Here is an 18,889-nt window from a genome sequence, read left to right on the forward strand (position 1 = left end):
TATATTTGGAGTACTGTGTTAAGCTATTGATTCCTTACCACAGGATAAAAAGAGTTCCAAGAAAGGTTAACAAGAAGATTATGGGGATGTAAATTTATTATAGAAGGCCAGTTAAAATTCTCTGAATTTTTTCCATTTAGAGGGAACCTGATTGGGGTAAAATGTATCATCTTTGTTAATATTTAATAGTGAGAAAGAAAAAAGTATAGATTACATATATTAATTTTATCAGAGTAGAAATCATCTTCAAACAAGTATTTCTTTAAAAATTAGAATGGTTGGCCAATTAAATGTGTTGCCTTCAGATATTGTGTACGATATGAATTTAAAGATGTTTAAGGGAAATTTGATAAACCTCTGAATGATAATGGAGAAGTCTGATTGTTTTTTTTCTTTTAAAGTTAATTCATTTTAATGGTTGGAACAGCCTAGATGAACCAACAGGTTCTTCCTTCTGTACTTTGGTAGCTTTTCAATTTACAATTTTTTCTAACTTAAAGAAAATAACTGTGGATGTTTGGAATCATTATGTTTCTCTTCATGATAGGTTGCATATTGACCAAATGGGTTGAAAAGTTGCAAGTTTTGTGAGATTCAAATGGACTCAATATACAGGAAGTAGCTGATCTTGCCTTTCCAAGAACATTAGTTCAAAAATGATGTGTTTTGTTTTGTAGCACAGGACCACAAAGGAAACAAAAGCACAGATAGCTATGAAAGTTCAGTTTCATTGTGAGTGAGTCAATGGCACAGAAAACTCGTGATCTATAAACAGCACACCAGCTCTGAAGTAAAACAAAAAAGATAAAAAGGAAATCAATCAGTCGGAGTAAGAGAAAAAAAAAAAATTATTTAACCCAATAGATCCTTGGCTGTCATTGAATTTTATGTTGTTACCCATGGATCAATTTCAGAGAGACAGTGTAACTGCTTCTGGTACTACTTTTAAGGAGGTGCTAACCAGCTGTTGTGCTTTCAACATTTCAATATGTTTGTTTTATTACAAAAATGAAAACAATTTCTTCATTAATTTGCAGTCAGAACAACTTACCATTTGAGCATTTTTAAGGAGTTCAGGAAAGAAGTCTCCCAAACTTTCCACAACACAAGGTACAAGAAAAGCAACTGCTCCTTTAGGAGCCTTAAGTCGTACTTTAGCAGCTGTCAATGCTCTCCGTATAACTCTTCGCAAGGTATTACTGAAAAAATAAAATTATAACTTTATGACAAAATAATCAGACAGAAATAAAAACAGTAAAATTAAATTTTAATTTTTCTTAACTATGCATTACTTCAAGACACTATATGTGTATGTTTCTCTTCATACTACTGCTAATAACATTGTGGATAGTAAGAAAATTATTTCTGGCTACTTAATTTGTATGGAGACCAGTGTTCATACTGAAGACCTATGTTTATACAAGAGACCAGCATTTATAATGAAGACCAGTGTTCATACTAGAAACCTGAGTTTATACTGAAGACCTATGTTCATACAAAAAGACTAGTGTTCATACAAGAGATCAGCATTCATAATGAAGACCAGTGTTCATACAACAGACCAGCATTCATAATGAAGAGCAGTGTTCATACTAGAAACCTGAGTTTATACTGAAGATCTATGTTATTCATACTCTGTCCATCCTGTACAAGAATGAATAATCCAAGTATTTCTTATCATCATGTTACTACAAAAGATGATACCTTACCCTGCATCATACTCATCTGGAAAAACACCATCAGAAATGGCCACAGTAAACATACGAGCATGGTCTGAAACAAGTCTGTAGCTGGTGTCGATAAAGCCTACATCAGAAGACCCAACCAGTCCTTGATATGGTCTAACAGAGCTGACCTACAATATTAGTACAAGTTAGGTTTACACAAAAACAATTACTATGATAAAGGAATACACTCAATAGTTTATGTTCACTGCATACTTTATAACATAACTGTCTAACAAAAAATGGAGTTTTTGACCCCAGTATTATATCAATGATGTCATGAAAAGATACTGTATACAAGAAAAAGATTACTATAAACTATTTAACTACAATGACAGTACAAAAACTCTACATAGATTATGATTTTTTTAAAATATTGTGAACATCAACATTCACTCTACTGTAGGTTGTTTTCTGGTACCACATAAACAATTTTATTGTTGTTTTGTTACAGGAAAGCTTAAAGTCACATGAAAAGTTAGCAGCTTAGTAACTACATAGAAGTCTAGGAAATGACCTTGTATAAAAGAAGTTAGTCTAAAGTAGATAATAATTGATTTGGAAAGGTCAGTCAAGATAAGAGAGTGGGTTTGAAAAAACAAACAACAGCAGGTTTAAAATAAGAGTCAAGGTATGAAAAGATGTAAATTTTCAAGTCTGGAAAAAGAGATTCAAAGAACAGAAAAACAAGGAAGAGTCCCAACAACAAAGAAGAGGTTCAGGGATGATCTGAAAACTGAAAACCAACAGGGACAAAAAGTAATTTATGGTTATTTTGCAAAAAACAATGAATATTAATTTTGACTTTTTAGTCATTGTGAAAAAGTGTTTAATAAAAAATTTTAAATTATATACTATTTCAGAATTAATTTACCTCATGAAGTTTTTGAAATAAAGGTTGAAACAGATCAGTATCATAATTTGACATGGTTGCTTGAAGTACTGCAACCAACCTCTCCAAACCCATGCCTGTGTCCACATGGAAATTTTGCAAGGTCTCTAAACTTCCATCTGGTTGCCTGAAACAGAAAACCTCTTTCAATGATAATTTTGGGAAATTGTCAAAATAAATTATTTTTATTTATAAATTTTCTACTTCAGCCACTTAAGTTTTGAATGATCAATCTGAATGGATTAAAAGAGAAGTAACTAGGGTTTGTTGACTTATTTGAATGATCAATCTGAATGAATGAAAGAGAAGTACCCAGGTTTTGTTGACTTATTTGAATGATCAATTTGAATGGATTAAAAGAGTACCTAGGTTTTGTTGACTTGTTTGCTAGGTTAACTGAGCACATTATCACACTTTATTAGTTCTAATTTTAGGTAAATCTAAATTTAGCTAAATATAGATGAGTGATGTAATACACTTTTATTTATTTTCTTCCCCTTTAGGACTTGTATCAACTATTTAAATAGATTCAAGTTGGGTTTCTAGGTGTTGTTGACTTATTAGGTTCACTCTAGTTTTCAATTATGCAGATGTAAAAAGCTTCTTTTTATCTTTCTTTTCCTCAAGAATGGTTTATTTCCATTATTTGAATGTTACTGTCCATCTTTTTTCTCCAACATGATAGGTTATTGAACAGAGATTAGTGTTACGGCATTCTCAAGTTGGTTTGTTTGTTTCTCTTTTATGTTTCTTCAATGTACTAGAGTCTACATACACAAATTATGGTGTAACTGGTTATTTTGTGTATACTGCAGTCCACATGCACAAAGGATACTGTAAATGGTGACTTTGTGCTGGAGTCCATATTCACAAGTATAGGGTAACTGGTGACTGTTTGTACTGAAATCCATGTTGACAAAAAGATACTGTAAATGGTGTTTTTGTTTATACTGGAGTACACATGCACAAAGCATGTTGTAAATGGTGATTTTGAGCTCCACTAGACTCTTAGGTGTATAGTAAATATGTTCATACTTGCTGTCATAACTGTATGAAGGAATAGTCTTTGTTCAGGTAGTCTTTTAAATTCTTGAATCGTGTCTTTGGTGTGTGGCCATATTACAAAAGTACTCTGAACATGGCTGAATCAAATAACAAGACTTAAAGTGGTTATTTTCAGGATGTTAACACTGAAGTTACACAACACTGGTCTTTTTCTTGTGACAGTAATCATCTTAACATTGGTGATATAAAATTAGTTCTATTATTTATGATGTTTAGTTCTGTCCTAGTTCTTTGTTTCTTTTGGTAATTTTTATCTGTGCATCAGCAAGTGGATTAGAACTGACCTTAACCAGTGACCATCTTTGATGTATAAAGCTTGATATACTGTGATTACAATAGTTTTATCTGTTTGTTGGTGGAACTGTTAAGGTGTTGTCTAAATTCATGAGAGCAGTTTTATCTATTTAGGTGCTATTATAATAGTAACTACTTTTCAAACCTTCTTTTGATTTCCTCTGGTAGGTTCTGAGTTGTGTCTTATGTGGATTTAGTTCCATTAAAGGATAAATGATATTTTGTTATGTGTTTAACTAAACTAACTTTCTTTGCCTCAGATAAAAGACAACTTAAGTTTGTTACTGCAATGAGTATTAATACATTATTAGGAAGCTTCCCATTTTATTATCTTTACATCACATTCCTCAAATGATGAGCATTTGATGGTATGAAGTCTGAATAGCTGTGCATATCTTATAGTGTTTATTATACCATAGTCTTACCTACATTCAAATTAATGTTCTTGTCTTTTTTTACAAAAAACAAAACAAAAAAGTATTTTAAAACCATCACTTCTGAGTCTGTAGACAAGTTTTAATAAATACAAGAAAAGATAAATTAATGTTTTGAAACTTTAACAGTTTTATAGAAACAAAGAAATTTATTATTACAGATTCAGTCTACATCCATATAAACTCACTAATAGAAAACTGTTTAAGAAACTTTGTGAGATGCAATTTTGATTTTAGAATGTATAATGTCATAAAACAAACGTTTTTAAGAAAAATTATTTTCATTGACTAGTTAACCCTTTTGTGAAGGGTCACAGGTCAAAGGGCATATTGCATTTGTTGATTTCTATTCAAACTTTTACTGAACTACTATTTTATCAACTTATGTCAACAAGTTTGAAATCAAATTGTAGATTACAATTCAAACTTTAATATTATACATGAGTTAATTTTTTAACTTAAAAATAAATATTAAAAGAAAAAATCTAAATACAGATTTTAATAAGTAACATGGTATATGTTCAATAAAGCACTGATTAAAATTAGATGTTCGTGATATTAAAATACTAAATCTATAGTTTTGTACAAATTAGGAACTCAAATTACTTATACCAGCAAGGATATAAAACAAGGGTTTCATATTTTATTTTGCTGAGATATAGTTTATGTAATGAAATCAACACAATGACCCCATTCACCTCTATCAGATACATTTATTGAAACAGTCCCTTATATACATTTTCTTCAATATATGACATGTGAATAACCAATCCACAGCTTAGAATTCCCTCTAGTAGTTTTCTCAGAGCCATTATAATCTGTGAATAGAATACCATGTTCTTTCAAACCAAGATTCAAGGAGGTACATTGTGTCTTTAGTCCACTCAAAGTTTCATATTTTAGTAGGCCTAAATACAGATTAGCTACTAAGCTTAATAAATTAGAGTGGAATTCTATGGTATTAATATAGTTATTTAGGATTTTTTAGTTATTGAACTGTAAGTATAAAACCTAAAAAAAAAATTTTGTTTGATATCCTCCACGCACAAAATTTTAAAAGGCTTAACAACCTATGTCCAGCAGCAACTGAGTTCAAAGGTCATAGCTAAAAACATTGATCATTACTTTTACTTTATTTATTGTTCTATACTTTGAGAAAAGTAAGTTTAACTTATTTATAAACAGTAATAACATATAATGTTTAATGACTGTATATTACTAAATGGTAGTCCACTAAAACACAGTCAAGATAGTCAACTTTGTAAAAAGAAAGGTCAGTTTTATATTACTGGATATAGTAACATGAGTGCACATGCACTGTGTCAATGCAAACAACTTAATGTTTGCTACACGCAACTGGAATGTCAAAGTAATAAAAAATAATAAATACGCAACATTATAAGACTTAAGCTGTTTAGATTAAACATTTTCGTGTTATGATATATAGTCGTTCTAGCATGAAAAAAATCATAATTTATATTTATTTCCTAATTTCTTTACGATAGTTAAGTGGCATATCCCACACAGTTACAGTATATAAAATAAGAGTTTTACTGAAAACAAACATTTGAAATATATTTAGGAGGTTTTAGAAATTATGCAATTAATACCTTAGATTTTTTTAAACATAACATGAAATCACTTTGCATTCAGACTAGTTTTAAAACAGACTATTTTCACAAAATCCTTAGTAAAAATATTTCATTAAAAATTTAATTTTTACAAAATTTGTGAACTCTTTACTGAAGGTCTACGAAAATTTGTGAAAATAAATATACTGTGTCAAAAGTTATAGTGTAAGCACTTAATTGTGCAAATGTGTATACGAATTCATGCATATCATACCAAGCCTGTTAACAAGGGATTAATAACAAGTTCTATTTGGTTCAAACATAAATGCTTGTTGACACAAACAAAATATTTAGTGAACCTCAACATATCTTTGTCAGTAACATGAACTAAGAGTTTATTCATCTTTCTCATGTAATATCAGTGTTGAAAGACTGAAACTACTGCATGATATCAGAAGTATCTGATGCACAACACTTTCATCTGTTACAAAGTAACAGCACTCCAGTTCTTTTTATTGACAGACTTCACAATGGAGAGTTTGTAGGGTTCACACAGAATAGTGGAGACTGTTATTTAGGTAATCAGTAGTCAAGTTGCATCCTTTTACTTGTAGTATTATCACTGAGAAAACAAACTAAGAATAAATACTTCTATTCCTGGTTATATTACTATCTTTATTGGTGTTTGAAAACATATGTATTGTATTGTTACTTCTTTATATTTCTGGTGATATACTTATGAATGTCAACAAGACAATATTGTAAAGCTACTTTCCTCTGTCCTCTTTACATCACTACATTCACATGAAATGACAAGATGGCATTGTAATGCTACTTTCTTATATTTCTGTTTAAATCGCTACATTCATAAGTAATGACAAGATGGCATTGTAATGCTACTTTCTTCTGTTCCTGGTGATATCACTATATGAGTACATGGCAATACAAGGTTTCTAATCATAAATTAGTCTGACATACAAAAATACATGATACACACCACACTAATACACCCAAATGAGTTATACCTGTTATACTGTATGAAAACAAGGTTCCACAATTCTATTAAACTAGGAGTTCCACTGTTGATCCTCTGTCCAGCTGGAGGTACACCTTGATGTCGAGCAAAATGGTCAAAGTGAATCTCTGTACAAGGTCCACAGGGTCCAGTGTTACCCATTTCCCAAAAATTATCTTTCACTCCAAATGGAAAAATGTGGTCTTCTGGAACCCTGGACAATAACAGATTACCAGTGATGTCGAGAAAACCCACTTGTAGAGAAATATATATGCAAAAACGACTCGTTTGGGTCGAGAAAATATTGTACGTAAATTATTTTTTCAACCCAAACGAGCCGTTTTTGCATATATATAATAACAGATTACAACTAAAAAATTTACAATTATGATAATGTAACAGTTCTACAACCTACTTGTTCAGAGTTAAAAACTAATTGGAGCATTACTACTTGTACAGATTTAGTAACTAATGATAGTGTTACAGTTATACAATCTACTTGTTCAGATACACTAATTATTGATAGTGTTACAGATGTACAATATACTTGTTCAGATACACTAATTATTGATAGTGTTACAGATGTACAATCTACTTGTTCAGATTTACTAATTAATGATAGTGTTACAATTGTACAATCTACTTATACAGATTTAGTAACTAATGATAGTACTACAGTTGTTCAATCTACTTGTTGAGATTTACTAATTAATGATAGTGTTACAGTTGTACAATCTACTTGAGATTTAGTAACTATTGATAGTGTTACAGATGTACAATCTACTTGTTCAGGTTTACTAATTAATGATAGTGGTGCAGTTGAACAATCTACTTGTTCAGGTTTACTAATTAATGATAGTGGTGCAGTTGAACAATCTACTTGTTCAGGTTTACTAATTAATGATAGTGTTACAGTTGTACAATCTACTTGTTAAAATTTACTAACTAATATTCATATTTAGTAACTAATGATAGTGATACTAATAAATAATATTAAGTAGACAAACTTTATGATTATTTGTCAGTGGCTTACAAGCATGTTTGAGCCACAAATAATTTCTATTGACTGATCTGGTTTGTCAGTATAATTTTTACCCTATCTGTCTCCAGACGTGATAACATTCAAAGTCAGGTTCTAGTCCTAGAGCAGCATCACCTCCAAAATATGTTACATAAAGACTTCCTTTAGGGAGCTGATAAACATCTGTCAACAACTGCCAAGCCAGTTCACAAGCTGTTTTCTGAAAAATATGTGTAACTAAATTAGAAACACAGTTTAAGAACCAAGCTTCATACATTTTATAAATGGTGGCATGACTTTGTCAGCAATATTTTTCAGTCAGTTTCTTCATACTAGTTCCTGTTTCAGCTCATCCTTAAATTGTTTACAGTTAAAACCAAATAAAGTGTTGAGATATCCATAACTAGTCAAGAAACATATCAAAAAGGTGTTTGAAGTTAATTTTTCAAATTATAAGATGTATTTCTGATAAATACTCAACTCTTCCCATACAGAGACACATACACCAATCTGCTCGTGAGATCTAATTGCCACTAGCCTTGAGGCAACTTTATCGAAATTTCACAATTATTGTGAACTGTGCTGGTACATAATGACATCATCATATAACAATACCCTCCTTCCACCAATAAGAGAGCAACACCCACCACGCACAGTTCTCTTAAACATTCACATTCAAAATAATGCCCATCTTTGGTAATGCCAGATTAAAGTGCACTGGAAGTGTGAAAGTTGAATGTGTGAATCTATCAAAGCTACATTTTCACATCAAGAAAATGTCAACTTTGATAAGATACCTCACCTTCACACTAAGAATAGGAAGAATCCCCCACTGAACAATGGAAGGACCTGGGCAAATTATCAACATAGACAGCCTCCTTTCAGAAAGACCCAAAACATGTGACACACAATGGCAAGAGCTCCATAGTGGCATGCACACCCATGGAAGATCACATCTCAACTAGGGTAATGCAACTTGTCTGAACAATAAAGGGAGCAGAAGCAAGTGAGCCCCAAGTGTTTCAAAGATGAGCAGAAATGAGAACATAACCATCCAAACACTTGCAAAAAAGGAATTAGGACAAATTTATACCATACTTTACATGTTTACCTCTACACAACTGGACAAACTGAGAATGTAGAAGGAGGACACATCAACTGTTTGAGAAGTGACCAGTACTACATTAACAGTGCCATCACTATCCTACTTCCTTCCTTACTGTGCTGAGCCCAATCACTGAGGAACTGTCCAAAGTTCATAACCCCAGCAGCTGAGTAATGGTAAGTTGCAAGGGTCTCTGGAGCTCTCTTTGAAATGAAGGGTGAAGAAATCACACTGTGAAGACCTGGAGAAGTGATCAGGTTCTCATCAGCCTCACAATTCAATAATACTGTGAAACCCTACAATTAAAAGCCAATGACCATAAGCCAAAAAATTAGGCAGTCACTTCCCTGGTAGTAGTTTTTTCTATGGTAATCCATGAAATTGTAGAGCCTGGATTAGACAACTTGTACTGCGTATAATGATGATACCTTCAGTGTTCTGCAAGACTGAATGCTTTCTGCTACTGCTGACCCAATTTGGATTTGAAAAAAATTAGCATACCCTGAAGGCAACACCAACTCCTTGGCAGTATCCTATTAGGTAGAAATGAAGATAAAAAAGAAAACTTATTTATTCATCTCAAAGTCAGTGTGCTGACTGTATAATGGCAACTGGAAGACAAAACAGCCACATGTCAGCCTGAAGAATCTTATCCAAAGGTTGACAAAAATGAAAAGCAAGAAAGTGTCAGGTGACAAGACTGATGAGAAGAAGTGAGATATAATATGCAAAGACATCTACAACCAGGAAAGAATATACAAACAAGATGAGTTTATGTAAAAACAGAAGATGGGTAATACCTGGGTGAAGGTGAATTCAAAAATGTAGGAACAGACAGCTGCAGGTACCCGGAAATACTTCAAATAGGAGTCAATCCAGGTCCCAAAGGGAATACAGTTGAGAGATAGAAGGAAGGGAGAGTGTTAAAGAAGAAGGAATGAATCCCACTATAAAACCCATTTTAAACATAAAGAGCCACAGACATGAGATGGAAAGAAGAGAGATAATGTATTGTAATCGAAATACAAAGGCACAAAAACAGGGTGCTAGAGTGAAAACAAAAGAAAAGAAGCCTACTTCCAAAACAGGTATAAAGAACTTCTGAAGAATGCGAATCAAGAAAAGGAATGAGAGAATGACTCTAGGCTAGAATAAAGGAGTCAGCCATGGAAGGATGATGATGAATATCAGTAAAGGTGTACAACAGTAACTTAACAAAGGAATCTTCATGTATCCTAATATCAAGAAGGAACCAACCATGGAAGGATGATGATGAATATCAATAAAGGTGTAACTTAAGAAAGGAATCATCATGTACCCTAATATCAAGGAGTCAACTTTGGAAGGATGATGATGAATATCAGTAAAGGTGTACAACAGTAACTTAACAAAGGAATCTTCATGTATCCTAATATCAAGAAGGAACCAACCATGGAAGGATGATGATGAATATCAGTAAAGATGTAACTTAACAAAGGAATCTTCATGTATACTTATATCAAGGAGTCAACCAAGGAAAGATGATGATGAATATCAGTTAAGGTGTACAACAGTAACTTAACAAAGGAATCTTCATGTATCCTAATATCAAGAAGGAACCAACCATGGGAGGAGGATGATGAATATCAGTAAAGATGTAACTTAAGAAAGGAATCTTCATGTATACTTATATCAAGGAGTCAGCCATGGAAGGATGATGATGAATATCAGTAAAGGTGTACAACAGTAACTTAAAGGAATCTTCATGTATCCTAATATAAAGGAGGAGTCAACCATGGAAGGATGATGATTAATATCAGTAACTTAACAAAGGAATCTTCATGTATCTTAATATCAAGAAGAAACCAACCATGGAAAGATGATGATGAATTTCAGTATAGGTGTACAACAGTAACTTAACAAAGGAATCTTCATGTATCCTAATATCAAGAAGGAACCAACCATGGAAGGATGATGATGAATATCAATAAAGGTGTAACTTAAGAAAGGAATCATCATGTACCCTAATATCAAGGAGTCAACTTTGGAAGGATGATGATGAATATCAGTAAAGGTGTACAACAGTAACTTAAAGGAATCTTCATGTATCCTAATATCAAGAAGGAACCAACCATGGAAGGATGATGATGAATATCAGTAAAGATGTAACTTAACAAAGGAATCTTCATGTATACTTATATCAAGGAGTCAACCAAGGAAAGATGATGATGAATATCAGTTAAGGTGTACAACAGTAACTTAACAAAGGAATCTTCATGTATCCTAATATCAAGAAGGAACCAACCATGGGAGGAGGATGATGAATATCAGTAAAGATGTAACTTAAGAAAGGAATCTTCATGTATACTTATATCAAGGAGTCAGCCATGGAAGGATGATGATGAATATCAGTAAAGGTGTACAACAGTAACTTAAAGGAATCTTCATGTATCCTAATATAAAGGAGGAGTCAACCATGGAAGGATGATGATTAATATCAGTAACTTAACAAAGGAATCTTCATGTATCTTAATATCAAGAAGAAACCAACCATGGAAAGATGATGATGAATTTCAGTATAGGTGTACAACAGTAACTTAACAAAGGAATCTTCATGTATCCTAATATCAAGAAGGAACCAACCATGGAAGGATGATGATGAATATCAATAAAGGTGTAACTTAAGAAAGGAATCATCATGTACCCTAATATCAAGGAGTCAACTTTGGAAGGATGATGATGAATATCAGTAAAGGTGTACAACAGTAACTTAAAGGAATCTTCATGTATCCTAATATCAAGAAGGAACCAACCATGGAAGGATGATGATGAATATCAGTAAAGATGTAACTTAACAAAGGAATCTTCATGTATACTTATATCAAGGAGTCAACCAAGGAAAGATGATGATGAATATCAGTTAAGGTGTACAACAGTAACTTAACAAAGGAATCTTCATGTATCCTAATATCAAGAAGGAACCAACCATGGGAGGAGGATGATGAATATCAGTAAAGGTGTAACTTAAGAAAGGAATCTTCATGTATACTTATATCAAGGAGTCAGCCATGGAAGGATGATGATGAATATCAGTAAAGGTGTACAACAGTAACTTAAAGGAATCTTCATGTATCCTAATATAAAGAAGGAGTCAACCATGGAAGGATGATGATGAATATCAGTAACTTAACAAAGGAATCTTCATGTATCTTAATATCAAGAAGAAACCAACCATGGAAAGATGATGATGAATTTCAGTATAGGTGTACAACAGTAACTTAACAAAGGAATCTTCATGTATCCTAATATCAAAAAGGAACCAGCCATGGAAGGATGATGATGAATATCAATAAAGGTGTAACTTAAGAAAGGAATCATCATGTACCCTAATATCAAGGAGTCAACTTTGGAAGGATGATGATGAATATCAGTAAAGGTATACAACAGTAACTTAACAAAGGAATCTTCATGTACCCAAATATCAAGGAGTCAACTTTGGAAGAATGATGATGAATATCAGTAAAGGTATACAACAGTAACTTAACAAAGGAATCTTCATGTATCCTAATATCATGCAAAGAAAGAAAGACAAAATAATCCTATGCAATGGTATCATGGTGTAAAGAAAGGGAAGAGTAAAAAAACACACACAAGTAACAGAAAAGGCAAAAATAATTTCAAAATGTGACTACAGAAAACAACCAACAGAAAGAAGACAACTTTGACAATTTTACTGACATCCAACAGCTAAACTTCCCAGAAAAAAATTAAAAATTTATATTTTACAGAAGCACCTAAAAACATCTTAAACAATTTTTTCAAAAAATTTTCTCACAAAACCATCAACATAATTTCACAAAACAAAAAGCTAAAAAACAATCTTACAAAAAGAGACATTAATTCCGTTAAAAACCTGAAACGAGATAAAAACAAAAATTATAAAAGCTGATAAACGAAACACTAAAGTCATAATGAACACGAAGGAATACATCCAAAAAATGAAGAACACCCTATCAGACAAACAAATTTAAACCAATCACACAAATTCAACAAAGACACATGAAACACCAACATTATTTATAAAATACAATGTGATAACTGCCATGACTTCTATATTGGAGAAACAAGTAGAAAAATGGAAACCAGATTCAAAGAACATAAAAAGTCACCTTCACACGTTTTCGAACACTGCAAATCAAATAAACACAACATAACCATAGAAAACACCCAAATACTAAATAAAGAAACAAACATAAACAAACACAAAATTAAAGAAGCTTTACTTATACAACAGCTCGTGCCCAAAATAAACCGATACAAAGGAACACCTTTATACCTATATTAATAAATATATCCAACATCTAAGCATGCCCTCTACATTCCTTCACTCAATTACAGAACCACCATCAAGCATGTGGTTAGCTATTGGTCAGCTACCTCTTTCTTTCTTTGTGAACCTGATGATGACCAAAGAAGGTCGAAACATTGTTCGCTCTTCTACATAAAAATTTTCTCAACCCAAACCAGCCGTTTTTACACATTATTTTTCTCTACAAGTGGGTTTTCTCCTCATCACTGATTAGGTTTTCTATTTGAAACATCTTTACTCTCGTAAGACACCGTAGAATTTATTGTCATTTAAGAATTTGTGAAAGCAATTAGTACTTTTGAAATAAAAGGTAAGTTAATTTAAAAGATAAGTTTCATTGGGAATTAAAAATCTTAATAACCTGAACGAAGAGTAGAAAAACGTTTTTCTGTTCAAGACAGTACTGATGAAAGATTTTATTTTGAGGGCAAGTGAATAAATCAAAATAGATAGCAGATGTTTGATCCTCCTATTTGTGGAAGGCTATTATCACACAATAATGTCTTTGTGCACAAGTAAAATTCAAATTAATCTCATGAAATTTAAGTGAAGAAGTGCTCCAGGTTAGTGGCATTCAAATATGATGGCAGACATGCAAGGGAAACAGCTATTCTCAGTATGGAAGTTACGAATCATATAAGAATGCTATAAGCTGGAGTTAAAGAGCATGGTAAAGAAAGTATCTATTTATGGGTAAAGAAGTATTCAGATATAACTTTAATTCTGAAATTAAAAAAATCAAGCATTGTACCACACCACTTGACGGGAAACATGATGTTCACAATAAAGAAGAAAGTTGCACATTACTGTTATACCAAATCTTAGTCACTTGTTATTTTGAAAGCTGTACAAAAGTCGGCAGTGACAAGAGTATTCTAGAAACTTGGAGTACCTTAATGTATTAACTCTCTCAGCATGGACTTGGTCAGTCTGATCAATCACATGACCTTTTTGTACTCATTTATGGATTTGTTACTTTAACTTTCAATATATCTTCAAAAATTTTGCAGTCTTTCAATTAACATTACAAGTCCTTTACATACAAAAATGTTATATTTTTAGTGAAGTATTTGCAATAAACTAAAGATTTGTTCATGAATATACGAGGTCTGTTAAAAAAAAATATGCAGACTGTTTGAATTGCGCGGCTCCAGTTGGTTCCAGGGAAATCCACTTGGTGTCACTAGGTTAGCACAGATCAGCTGATTATGACGCCATTTCCCGATTGCAGATATCTTCATTTGTGCATTAGCTACACAGTTTTAAGTGAAGTGCAATTTTTTTGTTTGGCGGATTTCAGAATGAATGACCTGAAAAAACAACAACTTGCTGTGACATTTTGTGTTAAACTTGGAAAATCTGCGACTGAAACTTTTGCTACGCTTAACACAGCTTACGGTGATGTTGCTACGAAGTGTATGGCATGTTTCAAGTGGCATGAACATTTTAAGGATGGTCGATAGTCCACTGAAGATGATGAGCATCCTGGACATCCTTCCACGTCAACTGACGACCCACATGTCGACAAAATCAACACCCTGGTGCGGGCAAATCGACGTCTGACTGTCAGGGAGCTTGCTGAAGAGTGTGGGATATCAGTTGGATCTTGTTACGAGATTTTGACCAAAAAAATTGAAGATGCACCTCATTGCTGCAAAATTTGTGCCTCAAAACTCACGAGTTTTTGGCCAAACACTTGATCACTGTTCTTCCCCACCCCCCCTACTCACCTGACCTTGCTCCTTGCAATTTTTTCTTGTTCCCCAAACTCAAAAGACCCTTGAAAGGAAGAAGATTAGAGACGATTCCAGAGATTAAGGCAAATGTGACGAAGGAGCTGGAGAACACTACAAAAGAAGCATACCAGGACTGTTTCAACAAGTGGAAACACCGTTGGGATAAGTGTGTGCATTGGGGAGGAGAGTACTTTGAAGGGGTCCCAAACCTGTAACTTCTAAATAAAGTACATTTTGTTTTATGATGTCAGTCCGCGTATTTTTTGAACAGCCCTCATATTGAGTATTTGTTTTGAATAGTCTGTGTGTAAAGTAAATTTCACTTTAAGATTAAAAATATTTTTCATCTCAAAAACCTCATATTCTCTTTGTGCAATCTTTAAAACCTTCTACATACTTTTCATACATTTTTATTCCATAAGTTTATATTTTGTATGTTATTTTCCCTATCCTAATTCAAAACATGATTGGTGAATTTGACCGACATTATAACCACCAATGAAAGAAAGTAAATCTTCACTACTAATTTTTTCTTTATAGAATGACTCAAAAATTTAACATCAAACAAGATTTATTTAACCAAAATAACTAAGCTCATATCAGCATACATATATTTATAATTATTGCTCTTTCAACTGTATCTAGTTATATATGCACCATAATAAATAAGTTGTAAATGATTCGGGGCATGTGCAGCTCACATTATGCTACTGAATTACATTAGCTACATGCTTTTCACATGTGTGCCTCATGAAACATTATATTACTGTGTATTTCATCAAATCTAACCCTACATTACCTACATGCTTCTCACATGTGTGCCTCATAAAACATTTTATTATATTACTATTTATTTTATCAAATCTAACCGTAACTAACTGATAAAAGAATCTGATTTTACATTTTAGTTACTTTTATAATAATACATAAAAAATAAACATGAAAAACAAGAAATAAATTACTTACCAAATCTTTTTTCTTGCTGTTAACTATCAATTATACCTAAGCCTACATATTTTATACTCATGATAGTTGTGCATTATATAATTTTATTTAGTTAAATACTGCAATAAAGAGCAAAGACTAATAATTTGCAAAAAAAAGCAGATAATTCCCCTAAATCTCAGAAATTTTCTAGCTTTCTATCTTATAAGATCCATCACAAATTCATCCAAGCAAATCATTAACTTTCCCATGGGTATGAAGCTAGTACTCTGAAATAAATTGATGCTTATATGTTCTGAACACATTTCATAATACATAATTTGACAGATGAAAACCTTGATTTTCTATTGTTTATATGTAATATATCATTAAATGTAAAACAAAACTATTAACATAGCCTAAAAGAGAAGATGTGACAGGTAGGTGTGGCAGAAAAAGTGTGATTTTTCTATTTATAGCTCTGCGATCAAACAAAACTGAAGGCTATAAAAAGAATGGTTTGCCTAAGCAATGACAATATTACAGGGATAAATTTAAGTTTAATATCATACATTTTGAAGGGGTAGTGGATAAAATAGAGAAGAGAATATGCCTAGATAAAATGTGTTACTGTATAACATTAGTTGAAGTTTAAGATTTTTTAAAATACTTCCTTATAGAATTAAGAACTAAAAACCTGTACACTATTATAATATGTACTACTAGCTAAATGTTTACACCATATTAATTGGCAAACATAAATAAACAGTAGTTTAATACAATTTTGAATGTAAGACACAAACTTTCTGCAATATGTAGTAAAGGATAACCAGGGTGAAAGGGTTAAGGCAGACAGAAGCATAAACTGATTTGTTAAACACATTTGTCATATTTGACTGTCCTCTGCTGGTACAGCAGTAAGTCTAACGATTTACAGTGCTAAACTCAGGGGTTCAATTCCCCTCAATGGACTCAGCAGATAGCCCAATGTGGCTTTGCTATATGAAAACACACAAATTTGACTGAAAACAATAATGAAGTAACTAAAGTGATAAAGCACTTGGCCCCATCTAGTTTTGTTGTAATAGCCTCTGGATTGTCCATAGGTTAGGAGTCAAACTTCATCATGTGATTCAGTTTCTGGAGATCTATGAATAAGCAGTTTGAGTTTCCTTCCTCCTTCATAATCACCACTGGTGAACAATAAGCCGAGTTTGAAGGTTCAATGATTCTCGCTTCTAACATTAACTTGACCTCTTGGTTGATCAGATCTATCACTGGGCATCTGATTGGGCTTTATCTTGATCAGATCCCTGGCCATGATCTTTTATATGCAAGATCTGTCTTGCCTAGTCTGTGTATGTAAATATCTGTGTACTGGCACAGTAAATCTTGTAGTTCTGTCTTCTGCTTGTCAGACAGTTCTTTACAGATGTTAATGTCAATGTATGTCTCATCTTCTGTGACAAAGTCACCATCTTCTGATTCTGCATCTGTAACAGTCACTCCTGCAATGTTCATCTGTGCCTCAATAGCTGTGCCCATTAAGTCTTTTTCCTCTCAGAGTAGTTATTCAATAGAATGGCATGGTAGATCTGGCCTTCCTATTCACTTTCACTTTATGGACCATTCTGTGGACCACTTACTCCACTTTAAAAAAAGTCTTTTTTCCATTGCAGGGTGAGTTTATTGGTAGCAGAACCAATACCTACTGTCTAAGATTGAAACATCAACGTTTGGCTTTCTTGTTATAGAAGTGCTTTTGACTGCCTTGGGTTGCATAAAACCTTTTTTGAGCAAGTTGAAAGGTCTCTCCTTTAGACTTCTGAGGTCTAACATATACTGATATGTGGTCCTCACTTCTGGCTCTTCTTCTCCTGTCCACAATTTTTTCAATATCTGCATCAGACCTCATACTGTTCTTCCATATGGTAATTCTAAGGAAGAAATTCTTGTACTCCTTTGTGGAACTTCTCAATAATTAAATAATACTGCCAAAAGTTACATTACCTAGTCATGTGGTCTCTCCTGGCATATCTTCTTCAGTCTGCTAATTAAGACACCACTGACTCTCTCACAAAGTCTATTACATCTGAGGTTGTACAGCACTCCCTAGTATTTATGTAGCTGTAAACCTCTTGCATTAGTTTTGAAGTAAACTGGAAGCTTCTGTCACTCAAGACTTCTTTTGGAAAACCTACTCTGCATACAACTTCTAGAAACACTCTTGTTACTCTCTCTCCATCTCTATCTTCAGCACTTCTATGATTTCTAAGTATTGAGTCACACAGTCGAATACTTTCAGCACATATCAGTCACTCATGTCAATTACAGGTGCTGGTGGTCTGAACATGTCCACAATTACTCTGCTTAACAATTTTTCTATGAGAGAGATCTCACCCAGTAGCACCTTGATTACCTTCCCTCAGAGTATTGTCCTCTGCTAAAAATTACATGACCTGCAAAATCTGGTCACATCTCTGATTACTCCAGCAAATAAAAGTTGTTGATGATTCCGTCTGCTATTTTCTTTGTCATAGATGTCCTCCCACAATCTACTCATGAACCAACTTCATTATTTGAGTCTGGTATTATGTTGTTACTATGAGCTGTTTAACTTCTCAAGTTGAACTGCCTTGGCAGATCCAATACAGCACCCCTTCTAATCCTCTATTCTATATGCCCATTTTCCCTTTGTTTTGTGCTTAACTTTTTTTCCTGGGTACTGTTCAAATGTTTCTACAGTAAAGGGTCTTCCTT

The 18,889-nt window shown here is 33.0% G+C and overlaps 1 protein-coding gene across 13 annotated transcripts in view; it reads right to left on the reverse strand.

Annotated features, from left to right (window-relative positions):
• LOC143240590 (alanine--tRNA ligase, cytoplasmic-like) overlaps nt 1–18,889 on the reverse strand; it is an 80,486-nt gene that overhangs the window by 51,097 nt on the left and 10,500 nt on the right. For all 13 annotated transcript variants that reach the window (XR_013021832.1, XR_013021831.1, XM_076483284.1 and 10 more), the window contains 5 exons: nt 8,091–8,236; nt 7,006–7,209; nt 2,599–2,743; nt 1,710–1,855; nt 1,052–1,199 (listed from right to left, as the gene is read on the reverse strand). Coding sequence is in view for 11 of the 13 variants with exons in the window: in XM_076483284.1 (XP_076339399.1) it covers nt 1,052–1,199; nt 1,710–1,855; nt 2,599–2,743; nt 7,006–7,209; nt 8,091–8,236 (789 nt within the window). In the remaining 2 variants the exon portion in view is untranslated. The remainder of the gene's footprint in view (nt 1–1,051; nt 1,200–1,709; nt 1,856–2,598; nt 2,744–7,005; nt 7,210–8,090; nt 8,237–18,889) is intronic.

The sequence above is a fragment of the Tachypleus tridentatus genome, chromosome 13 (genome assembly GCF_004210375.1).
Source record: "Tachypleus tridentatus isolate NWPU-2018 chromosome 13, ASM421037v1, whole genome shotgun sequence".
NCBI lineage: Eukaryota > Metazoa > Arthropoda > Merostomata > Xiphosura > Limulidae > Tachypleus > Tachypleus tridentatus.